Source organism: Cardiocondyla obscurior, linkage group LG17 (genome assembly GCF_019399895.1).
Source record: "Cardiocondyla obscurior isolate alpha-2009 linkage group LG17, Cobs3.1, whole genome shotgun sequence".
Taxonomy (NCBI): domain Eukaryota; kingdom Metazoa; phylum Arthropoda; class Insecta; order Hymenoptera; family Formicidae; genus Cardiocondyla; species Cardiocondyla obscurior.
Window position 1 is genome coordinate 3231948 of NC_091880.1, and position 12814 is coordinate 3244761.

Here is a 12814-nt window from a genome sequence, read left to right on the forward strand (position 1 = left end):
GATTTCAAACAAATGACCCCGTTATAATACTTCGGCCATATGTACCTTGATCGATGTCCCGCTGGAAATACTTTTCAAAGTTCCTCAGGCGTACTCTCGAACTTTACCTATCGACATTATTTTTTTTTTTTCCTTTTTTTTTTCATCCTCCTTCGTTCGTTAATGGTAATATTATTATATTTCACATTGATGGATTAGGGCCGTATGTCGTATCTCGTCAGGTTGAGAAAACCATGCTCGTAGCTGGGGACACGCGCTCGGATGATTTATCGGGATTGTTGGTGGGTACTTTCTAGACCAAGTCCAAGCGGCATCCGCTTGTGATAAGTTGCAATATCATACTTTAGTCCACTTTCTGACAAACCGTGGCCGTAGAGGAGCAAAAAGGGATCAACTAAGTTGTCGTTGCTCTTCCGGGACCCGGAACTGAGAGACGCGTTCTCTGAGAGCGCGCCACTTTCTTGTCCCTCCAAGGCAAATCGCTTCCGCTTTCTTGCAGTGGACATATTACGGGTTGCGGGAAAAAGTTTCTCTTAAGCGAAACTTGCGCTAACGCGACGAGTTTTCGGCACGTAGTCGCCCGCCGTGGCGTCCCTTGATCATCGACACCGCGATCGCGCGCCCAACTTCGCCGTCGAGTTTTTGCTCGTAACGTCCGATGAGCGCCCGTTTTTCTCCGCCGATGTGGCGGCGAACGTGACTCCGAACCGATCCGCGGATTTAATTGAACTTTGAGTTATGATCGCAGACGCACTCGAATGGCGATTGACTACGTTATTTTAATACTGTCCGTTTGACGAACCTCCGTTTATTATCTTCGAATCCGCTTATGACATGATAAACACTTAAATAAATGACTTTATTAAAATAATTTTACTACTAGTTATATTTAGAAGTGAATAGGATTTCGTTATAAAAATAAGAGCACTTATGTCTCATTTCTAACTTATGAAAGTTTCAACTACGAGTTTTGTTGAAAAAAAAAAAGAAAGAAAGAAAAAAAAGGTAGTTACTTCCTGTCATTTTTCCACCTAGATAATACCATCGCATTGACATCATTACCGTCCCGTATTAATTACATTTTAGATGCAAACTTCGTTAGAAGTAGCACTGAAATTTCTCATTTATTTCTTCGTCTAAAAATTTCTCATAGATACGTATGAGCGAGTGTCATTAATTATGTAAATTTAAAGTTTCTCGTCTAAAAATATATATAGAAAAATAAATAAAAAAGAAAAAAAACTAGCGCGCAAACATAAATCATAATTGATAAACCTTGACGATTTTTAAATAAAATTATTTACAGCTCTTAAAATAAAAATCGTGTTTATTCAAAACCCACGTTCTATTGAATAATGCAGACCCCGCGCTCGTGAGTAGATATAAAATAAAATAAAATAAAAGACTGCAGGCAGAAAAAAAATTCATCGAGATTCCCGTCACTCTAATTAAAAAATGTGACGATTATTATTTCCACGCATGAAAAAATTAACACCCGCGAAGTTGCTGGATGACAAAAATAAAAAATTAAAAAAAATTCGTTTGCCGTGGACATTAAAATAAGACCAAACGGTGGAGAAAGAAGGAGGGGTGAGGATAATCGACATATGATGGGTATGCAAAATGAAATAAAGAGAGAAATGCTCTTTCACATCGGGAAATGTTGAAAACGCGAACGATGTTTCCGAATAATTATTCGGGCGTCCTGTAGCGGTCGTGAAACATAATTCAATCGAGATAAATTTTCGCGCCAATACCCAACTGTCCATCACCGGCATTTTCGCAATCCGACCGACGTTTTTCCAAATAATTCTGTGTCACTTTTCGAGACAACTTTATCGGAAAATTATGAACGAAACGACGAATATCTCAAACAGGTCAAATTAAACTGCAAGTGCTCGTATTTGCCGTATCAAAGAAAAATCAACGTGGAATACAAAATTAAATTAAGGATACATTTTAGATAGCTGAAAATTCTATAATATTATCACAGTAACTAGCTTCATTTTTTTTTTTAAATTAAAACGTAGCATTGCTCGTTGACGTAGTACAGGTTTATTTAATTATTTGCTCATTATTGAGACTGATACGCAAACGATGTATACTTCATACTGCATAATAACGATGTATCTGACTGCATATCTATTTGCGTAATAATTATTCAACGTATATCACAGGTGACTAATGTCCTGTGTCATAGTGAGTTGCATGAATTATACCGAGATTGAGGACTTATATTCAATGCTAACGTGATCTTCCTGCCGGCGTTGTAACGTAATATCGTGCGCTAAGATTAAAAGAATATCGCTTTGTCGTTATACGTAACAACCATCGCGTTTGCGTACGTGAGTACCGTTTTTCTTTCGTGCAACATATTTCGTTGATTTGTTTGGCATTCCTTGATAGCACTCGTATTTCATCTACATATTTTTCTGTAACGTAATAACTATGTTTACAGCAGATATTTAAAAAAGAAGTACAAAGTAGTAATATCTTTATTTGTTAATAAAAATAAATTGTATTTTATAAAATAATTAGAGGGAAACTTATACGTTTGTAAATAAGAGCGAGCACGTTGCGCGCGGTTTTATATGAAAATTATATACGGACCGTCAACCAAAATTAACACTCAGCAAACGATATCACGATATTTTTCACATTATTAATCCCGTTGTTTTCTTACCACGATGTAATTAACAGCTATTGTTTAGCTTTCCTCCATTCAGATCAAAGAATATAACGCCGTTTATTTAATTGTTAAATGCAGATTTTAGAATTTCAATTATAAAAATATACGATCTTCGCAATACCAAAATATGCAGTACGAAGTATCGATTTACTTGAAATTATACGTTTCACTTAAAATTTCGCGTATATTTGACCAGTTAGCTAAATTGACAAAACCGCGAGAGATAAAGGTGCTGGTCTTTTGTTTCTAACTCTATTCGAGAACCACTCTGACAAGAACAGCCACGTTACTTTTTTCCTCTCTTGGTTCGTTTGGTCTTTTTTTTTTTTTTCTCCCGATCTTGCATAGAGAAACGGCGAAGAGTTGTTCGCGCAAGTACAGGCACGACGTGCTAGAGAATAAGAAACATCCGATGGGGAGGGTGAATGAAAGAATGGCACCTTGCGCATGGACCGGACCTTTGCCGGATGGTATTTTCCCCGGGAATCTTTCCGACACCGGAAGGCCTCGTGAATATTTAAACGACAGACGGATATACATATATTACCCGTGTAATGAGGGAGGGAGTCTTCCTACTACAACGTCCGGTTGCTGAATCGGTGGGCCGAAAGAGAATAAGAAATGACGTTGGAAGGAGAATATTTTAAATGATTCATGAAGGGAAATTAAACGATGCTTTAAGCAGGCTTTTCTTCCCTCGCTTTCATTCATCTCGGCCTTACGCGCCTCCCTCTTTCGCACTTCCAGGGCTCGGAATCGATTACCTATCGTCTTCTTATTTCACCTGGTTCTCAATTCATTTCTCACCGCGGCTCGCATCGCCCTTACGCTACGAGTTTGCCGTCTCTGTCTTTCATTCTTTCTACCTATCTGTCCGTCTATTTTATTTATCTGCCCGCCTATCTTCCATTTTGTTTGCGTTGCTATTTTTCTCCCTTGACAAACCACTTTATTACGATTTCTTCCACCAACATTTTCGATCTTGGTAGTACATTCTGGGGATTCATAAAAATTTTCTCACGTGTCTCATAAATGGCAAACGGAATTCGTGTAAGTCAGATAAGCGTTGAAGAAGTTAATTTAAAGCCGGTCGTGGCACGACCGCTATATATAGTATTTTTTTCTTTTATCCTCTCTTAGCGAAACCACACGGGCAGCTTCTCGTCACCTTTGACTCACAGGTGCGGTTAGATTATATTGCGTTTCTTTAGACTCGGTGCTAGCAACACCCATATAATTGCGAATTCCAATGCCGTATAGGTGAAAACACGACGATAACGAAAAATATCGGTTTACGTATAATTTGCGGAAAACATTCGCAATATCTGACACGCGCGAGGTATTTTTAATTAAAGTAAAATAATGGTAAACAACAATTTATTATATGCACAGCGCAAGGTTACGCTCGCGCAGTCTTTGTTTCGTCGATTAATTTTTTTATTCTCACCGTATCAAATGATTTCGGACAGTATAGCGTTAAAGTTTGTGAAATATAAATCTGAAAAGGTATCATCCCGCGCGTCACCTTCCGCGGCGATTCAGCAGAACACGAGCTTCGGCCCGACGATGTCGAGTTACCGCAAAAAAACGGAAAAAAAAAGAAAAGAAAAGAGGAAAAAAAAAACCGCAACCGGTCCTAATCCGGACACTCGTTCCGTCCCTTCCGCCGGCGTAATCGCCACCATTGTTCTTCCGCCTGATTTCGCGTGCGAAATCCGCCGTTGCCGCCTACAATCTTACCGTGGAAACGAGCCGGGAGACAGTGGAAAAAGAAAGAACGATAAAAATTGCGCGGTGGTAGCAGGCAGGGGCTCTCGGTGGAAAGGGTTGCAGGATTGACAGCACAATACCGTTAATCCTCATCCGTTTCGAAGGCGTTACTCGAGACGGTTCTCTGTGCTGGGCTCGCGAGAGATTAAAAGTTTTTGCCGAACTCGACGAAATGCAAAAAAGTAGCGACGGAGGGCAGGGTAGCGGCGGAGGGTGTACGGGAGGCAAAAATTTCACCGTCGCGCGCTCGACGTTAGGGCGGAAAATTTGCCGCCTGCCGCGGGGATAACGCGTGGTTTCAGGGTTTATTAAGGGGCTTTTTGCCAAAGAACGCGCCACCCGGTCGGAATATGGGGCGCACATAGAGCTGACTCCGGAGTTAGTATCGGTGCGCGCGATAATAACGTAGCCAACGGCCCGACGTAAATTAAAATCTTGGTGCGAGATTTGCCTCAACGCCTCGTTAATCGTTAGAGAGCGGTTTATCAAAAGTTTCATCGCGGCTCCGTTGTCACAAAGAATTTTGACACGCAGGAAAGTTCTCAACGTTCTAATTCAAATGTAACGCTCGTTTCTTTTGTAAACTTACGAAAACGTTTCATAAAAGATATATGTAGATATATACATATATATATACGCTGGTTATGTACACGCGAACTAGTTTGTGCAAACTCATCAGATGTAGCATTTGAGTTGGCTAATCCTCTTTACCAGCAAGGTGGAAGATCCCAATTTGTATCTTGTCTTTGGCGGTAATCGATTGTTGCTCCGCTGAGTGAGCGTTACAATACAGTTAAACAATGCATCGGTGAACTTGGCAATTCTCTTTACCGGCAAGACGCGCGGAGAGAAGCCGTCGAATCAGGTGAGCAAACACGTCCCGGGTACTACCGGTGCCGAAATCGAGAACGCGCGGGGGAGATCGGAAACTCCGAAGTCAATCTCGAGCATTCCGGAAATACATTGTAAAGCAACCGGTCCCTCGTCTTTCTCGCGCTATGCCTCTGGTGCACCTCCGTCGCTCGCGCGCGGAAAGAAGACGACGAGAATCCGATATTGCCCAGCTGCAGGCTCGTACCCATCGCGCGTCTAATTGCAAACTCGTGAAAACAAGAGAAGCGCTCGACAAACACGCCGCGAGTAAATATAAGGATCGTTTGTTCGAGGATGGATTCGCCGGTATAAGGAGCGGGCCGGGAAGAATAAAGGAGATGCGCGCCAAGATGGAAAAGAAGCTGCGACGCGGCAAGGCAAAAGAGACTCGCCATTTTCGAGAACGAGAAACTCTTGTTTGCAAGTCATTATATCGTGTTGGAGGGGTAGTTTTTACTCTCTGTCTTTTCCTCTTTTCTGTTTCTTACTGAGCGCAATGAGCGAAACGCATATGAAAGAAAGCGCGCGCGCGCACGCCCCCACACATACGCACACGCACATGCATCAACTTTTATCTAGCTTTTTCACACGCGCGTAAGAGACTAATAAAAGTAGGTACATAATAAAATTCACAATATTTTTCAAGTTCAATAATAACATTAGATTTGTAACAGTAATTTCAATATAATACAGTTTTATTTTCCATGAGAAATTTTCTTTTCTCATTCATAATGAGATCTCTCGTTGAAGTCAATATTAAAATAATGTATACGTAGGTTGTAATAATATATTATAATTTTGATACTTTATTACTTAAATTTGTGAGTTTGAAATTTCCCGATAACATAATATACTCTTTTTCAATACCAGTAATTAATAAAACAAGATTAAATAATACCAACTGGTATACAGAACATATTTTTCTCTAAACTCGTTCGCCGAAGATATATAATATTTAAAAATTATTATATTGAAAAATTGTTTTACACGCGCGGAAACGTAACGCTTAGAGATTAAGTGTTTTCAACGTCAGCGTTATTTTGCGCGTTGTATCCGAAGATATTAATTAACGGCACCGGAAAGACTGGCGTTTCATACTTTGCCATGCATTCCACTGTACGGAACGCCAGCAGTTCCGGAAGCCACTGAAGAGTGACGACTATGTTGCCGGGAAGTTGAAGCTAAATCTCAGTACGAGCCGGAGGTTAATTACGCACACCGGGGCGCACGGAAGCGTTTAAATCTGTTTATGCATTCGCGTGATCGAAAGTTCCCTTGTCCGCAACCTTGACCTAGATTCTTGTGATCTGCCTGACGAGGAAAGCCGCGAATCTAAATCCAGTATCGTTAACCGTGTTGATAAAATTATTAACGTTAGCACATCAGATTACTTTTATAATTAAAATTACGTTATAATAAAATTAAAATTAAATATCAAGTTTCAGTAACTTGATACGTGCTCGTTAAATCTCAATAATGAAATTAATTATCAAGGGAAAGTAAATATTGGGTTTTAAACATAAAGAAAAATAATACGCGTGTGTTTATGTATATTTGAAATATTAAACTTTAGAACTTGATCGGGGAGAAAAAAAATAAAACTCGCGTTGCTTTTTACGACATAGCCGGGTGATCATTTTATCAATATTATTTCAGTAAAATATTTTATAGATAACTTTATTTATTTGCGTTTTATCGAGATATATATATATATATTTAAGTTTGATTTTTACCTGTTAAAAATAAATGTTTCACCACAACGTGGAATTGATAAAAATATTGGTTCTTAAGAGGAAAATAGTTATGTTGATTTCCATGACGCAGCTGTTAAAAATATTTTACTCGTTCGTAACAGACTCAGCTGACAAGTAAATTATTAGTAAACAATAAGCAATGAATAAAACATGGATTGATTAAAATTATTCAATTAATTTATTACCACAGAATTTTTGATATCAATTTCAAAGACTATTTAATTCTTCAATAATATCCGTCATGCGTCAATTATTATTAAACTAGATAACTTTTAACTTTATATACGTACGGTACTTGATTATTTATACGTCGAATTTTATCCGTAAAATGATGAATATTATCACTTAATGTTAAGAATCATGATATGACGACTTTTTTTTATCTCGCCAAGCGAAAAACACATTTGATTGATTAACTTTTAAATCTCTTGGCTACATTTCGCTGAATAATATAAAATAAAATTTTTATCATTCTTTTTTTACAAACGTTATAAAAGTTAGATCAGGGTATCCCACGAGATTGAAGTTTGCGTACAGAAAAAACGATTTTGTCGAAGTATCTAAAAAAAATTAATTAAACCTAAAAATAATTTGATTAGGTCATTAAAATAATTATAAAAAAAATTCAAACTGATTGTTACAATTTAATATACTTTTTTCCGCAACGTCATCATCTCGCGACTTACATAATTATTTTAATGATCCAAGGAGAAGCCACCTTCTGACACACCAGAAACTAAATTTTTAGATACTTTAACAAGACCGTTCTTTTCGTACATTTCGCTCAAATTATTCCACTTTCCAAGTTCTTCTAATTTGATGGCGCGATCTCGTTAAAGATTGATTTACATTCGAAGTTACAAGCATAATACAGTCGAAGTCTACCTCGACTTCGTTGATAGACACTTCGACAGAGTAGAATAGATGGTTTCGACGTGAAGCTCTGAAATAGCAAGGAGCGTGCATTAATTATACGCAATCGGGAAGAAACTTAGCCCAGCTTGACGAATGAGATTTGTCCAGTCGGGCAAGTGTCTAAAACTTTGGAACAATTGCTTGTACCAGAAATGATAGATACTCCTCGATATAGATATCTAATTTTACACCGTGGATTCAACAAGCTGTCATAATTTCAATGCAACGCTATTTCTTGCGGCACCCGAGGAGGGGGGGGGAGGGGAAAGGGTCAATATTGATTGATGAACAATCATTACTTGCGAAGTCGCAGTTAACCGACATTCGCGTGTAACACACGAGTGTACAAGAGTAACGCGATATGTACGCAATATGTAACATGCGATTTTGTATAATGTGGTATTGCATAAAACAAAGGTTAATAACGTTATTACAAATTCGAGATTGCAACAAAAGCAGAACGTTATTATACACTGGACGGTTTATTACGTTCTGAGTATATGTATAATTTATACATACTCGCATTAACATATATATTCTTTTTCTTTTTACATAAAAATTATTACATAAAAATATTATTTTATAAAATTCATTCAAGAATCCTGGAATACTCTGACCTATATTATTCAACGTTATTCGCTCCGTGCTTTATACTGAAATTAAAATTCAATGTTTGTAATAAATGATGCTACGCGGTGACATTATCTAAAAAATAAAAACTCAACCTCTGTTACGTAAAAGTGTATAATATTCAAACACGGTTTTATGTCAATGTTTTTCTCGCAATTAAGTTTATTGGAATAAAATACCGTTCTTTTTTTACAAACATTGCCTTGAGGCATTTCAATTTCGCGTTAAGTAACATGTGCAACGACGTTATATTGACGTAATAATCTTACATCACGAATCGCAGTAAAGTATTTTTTCATTATGCAACTCTGCTTGTCTACTCTGTTGCATCAACTGATAGAGATTCAGACATACTACAAGTATTTTTAGATATAAAAAAATAGAGTATTTGATATCATATCCAATATAGGTTCCGGTGCAACTATACGATCTGTATTGCCGAACGTGAATAAAACCGTGACTCCAGGGAAACAAAAATCACGAGAAAGAAATAATTTCGCGGTTAGCTTTTTTTTTGTATACGAGATTTTTTCTTTTTTTTTTTTCTATCGATGGCGTGCATGTTCAGTGTTCATTATTTTGCAATCAGCACGGTATGCCTCCAGTTCTGTGAAACGAGCTGTAGGCTCGACCGAGCGCGCCGCACGCAGAACGCCACGCCGGGCGGCTGACCTCCGGCATCGATTACAGTACAGGAGCGCGATGTAGAACGTAGAACAGAGAAAGACGAGACGAGCCTCTCTAAGAATGGGGATATCCCCTCTCGTACCATCTCACTAGATACGACGCGAGCGGGCATGCGCACGTTAAACGAAACGCGTTTGTTACGTCGTGCGTTACCCGAGGCCTGACGAAAATTTTCGCGTCGCCGCGTACTTGGCGAAACGTTTCCTCGTTACCGTCACCGTTGTCCCCAAAAGCAGTGCCACGATCCCGCTGTCGATGTCAACCGCCGTGGCGGCGGGTTCACGCCTCGCCGATAGCGCGGTCGTGCTCGTCGTCGCGGCGGTCGGACGTCCGCGAGGCGACGTACGTACGGTACAACGTGGAGGAGGCGACTCGACTCTCCGCGGTTCCGTAACGCGGAAACGATCGGTGACAGTGCGTACTTACGGCTTATCGGGCTGCGATCTGCGGACCTTCTGCTCCGCGTGCTGAATCTCCTCCGCTCTCGTAACGCTCTTCGTCCTGCGCGATCGCATCCGCGGCTCGTCCCCGTGTTCGTGTTCGGTCGTCATGTCGTCGTGTCGCACATAGAAACACGCGTGCTGCAGGCCCTGATTCACGTCGCGTCGAATCACGCACTCGAACGAGAAAGAGAGACAAGGGGAGAGAGAGAGATAGAGAAAGACGCGCGAGAGCCGGCGCCCGGCACACGTTTAGGAACTGGTAACTCGCACGCACAGCGACGACGGCGGCAACTGATACCGATAATGAGGAATTCCTCCTCGCGTGAGAGACGTGCTCGCTGAACGATGTGCGAACGGCGTAGAGTTATCTCCGCAAGGCCTCCGGCTTTCTCACACGCGCTTAACGTTTACGACGTGATCTATAGCGCCAAGAAGCATCGCGGTTCTTTTTTTTATTCCTTCTCCTTCCATCGATGACTGTTTATCCACTCCTTTTTTTTTTTTTTCTTTGCTTTTCCAACGGGTACCGTTGCACGTTTATGACAACTAGTTTCCGCGGGTTTACTTGCGCCTTCGAAGCACGCGTCAATCACGTGTACACGTGCCCTTTGAAATCGTCCCGAGTTAGCGACAGTCTTATTGTTAGCTCTCTTAATACGAAAGAACTTAGAAAGCATGCTCGAATAATGTTTAGATCTTCAATAACTGTTCGTAACGACGATGACTTTAAAAATAAAAAAAAATGTTCAGGACGATTAAATTGAGTTGATCACGCCAACGTTAAGTAATCTTATGATTTTGAAACATTTTTATTTCAAGGATTAATTAATAGTTTAATAAATAATATTACTTTTATTGGTTTCTTTTTTTTTCGCGAGTAATATATATAATATAAATAATTGCCTCTAATTATTTCGCAAGTACAAATTGAAAAAATACAGTTAAAAAATTGTAATCGATAAACGATAATTGATGGTATAGTGTAATAGGTTTCCCTCCTTTTTATGTATTTTTTTTTTCTTCTATTATTTAATGTGAAATTAATTCAGAGCGATATCCTTTAAACCTGAAGTCATTTTTGAATAATATCCATAATTAAAATAGGTAATTACAGGACGATTGTAATTTCGCTGTACGACCTAATTTCGATTTTACAATTATCCATTTTAATAGCTCTTTTATTTCGACTTTGCATTGAAAAAAATGTTACCGCTGAGTAACTTTGAAACATGATGTATTCTCGTCCATAATAGTATTAGTTTTTTTTCTGTCGTAGAAAAACGATATATAAAACATTAAACGAGTTTTTTTTTATCAGCTGTCCGAAGGTGCGTACTCTCTCTTTCCTTCTTTTCGCATCTGTAATGCTTTATTACTTGTTCGAAACTATTTCTTTAAAAGAAACAAAGTGGACAGGCAGGTTCCAGCCATTCATTAATAATCGTAATTACAAATAAGGCATGCGAGCTTTCTCGACGTTAATGAAAATGTGTCCATATCGTGTATTACCGATAAAAACAAAGCAGATTCCAATTTCATCGCATCATGTGGATGCCTGTTTCATGTTACGATCCAATTACGGTGAAAGGTGGCAGGTTGTCGGTCATTCCTAAATCAAATATTCGACAGTAACACATCCCGAGCGATAAAGTCTCATCGACGGCGGAGTAATCACCGTGTCGTCACTTCCATTAAGATTTCAGATAGCGTGGCGCTGTCACCTCGCCGCGGAACTTCGATTTCGACTAACTTTTGGCTCGGGATCTGCCAAAGTTCAGGGCAAATAAGGCCTGCCGCCCGGGCGCGTGAGACAATTTCGCAAATGTTCGTTAGAATCGGCCGCCGGAAGGCTGTAAGGTACCGTCAAGCCAAACGAGACGTGGAACCTCGAGCTAATTAAAGTACACATGGCGCAGGGTGCCGAGACCCGTAAAGATCCTTGGAAAATGTATGAGGGATCTACCCTCGTAGATTGCAGGCTTACCAAGCGGTGACGCGTATGAGTTTCCACGACCCGTTATTATATAGAGACGTGATGTGCTGCGAACTGTTTAGGGTGATTTTCCCCTGAAACAAATCGAAATCCCTCCGCTCTTGAGAGCCCATGTACATACACGCAGGTTGATCCGCGAATTATTTCTTTCTCGTCGTGGTACAACGGTTTCATTAAATGCAAAGTAACCGGGAAAATCCTAAGATTTAACGCGACGATAAATATGTGAAAATAATAATCAACGAGAAATGGAAACCTACAATTATTGATATTATAAAAAAAAAAGAAAAAAAAAAATTGGTAAAAAAGCCGCGTTATAATTTTTAAAATTTGAAATTTTTTTTTACTCTCGTACAATGTAATAAAACAAATGCATTGCGTGAATTGATCAATTTATTAATTCAAATTCAGTTGGCTTTATATATTTTCACGTTTCCCGGCTTGTTAGTTCCAATCCAGTTGCAGAGCAAATACTAATCTTGTAAAGGACTTTAGTATTCTATCGACCGCAGAGTGGCAAGCAAACATTCGCCCAATGGTAAACTACTTGACGGTAATCCTCATATAAAAATGGAAAAACAGAATAGTCGCATATTTACCCATGCGTCCTCGATAAATTTACTTAAAGACTCACAGTTGAAAATCGCATTTGTATGAAACCTCGGGTGAGCGGATTGGCACGTACTGATAGTATAATCTAGTTTTCCGTTTCATGCCACTGACGGTCATCAAAGTTCAAGATTATTATAAAATATAAACGGCTATAAATGCAAAAGTCATTTTCCATCTCGTAAACGTTCGTCGCGCTTCAAAAGCCGTTTTCGTTTTATACCGATTCTGAACTTTATCCTCTACTATCAGTGTTCTTACTATCAAATTGTCACTTTGTAACGGCCTGATAAAGATAAGACACGCGCTGAAAATACTTAAATTGAAATATGTAATTTAAATCTAAGGCAGTTTAATCACGTCTAAATTCTGTCCTGTTCGTTTTTCGAATTAAATATTTTCGTCAGGATCTAATTTGTTATTTGTTTAAAATATAATGTTGTTAAAGTAT

At 39.1% G+C, this 12814-nt stretch overlaps 1 protein-coding gene across 1 annotated transcript in view; it reads right to left on the reverse strand.

The window, feature by feature from the left end:
• Positions 1 to 10206, reverse strand: part of Mdy (diacylglycerol O-acyltransferase) — an 82104-nt gene extending 71898 nt beyond the window's left edge. The window contains exon 1 of the mRNA XM_070668379.1: positions 9745 to 10206. Within this exon, the coding sequence (XP_070524480.1) occupies positions 9745 to 9869 (125 nt within the window). The 5' untranslated portion in view covers positions 9870 to 10206. The remainder of the gene's footprint in view (positions 1 to 9744) is intronic.
• Between the last annotated feature and the right edge of the window lie 2608 nt (positions 10207 to 12814).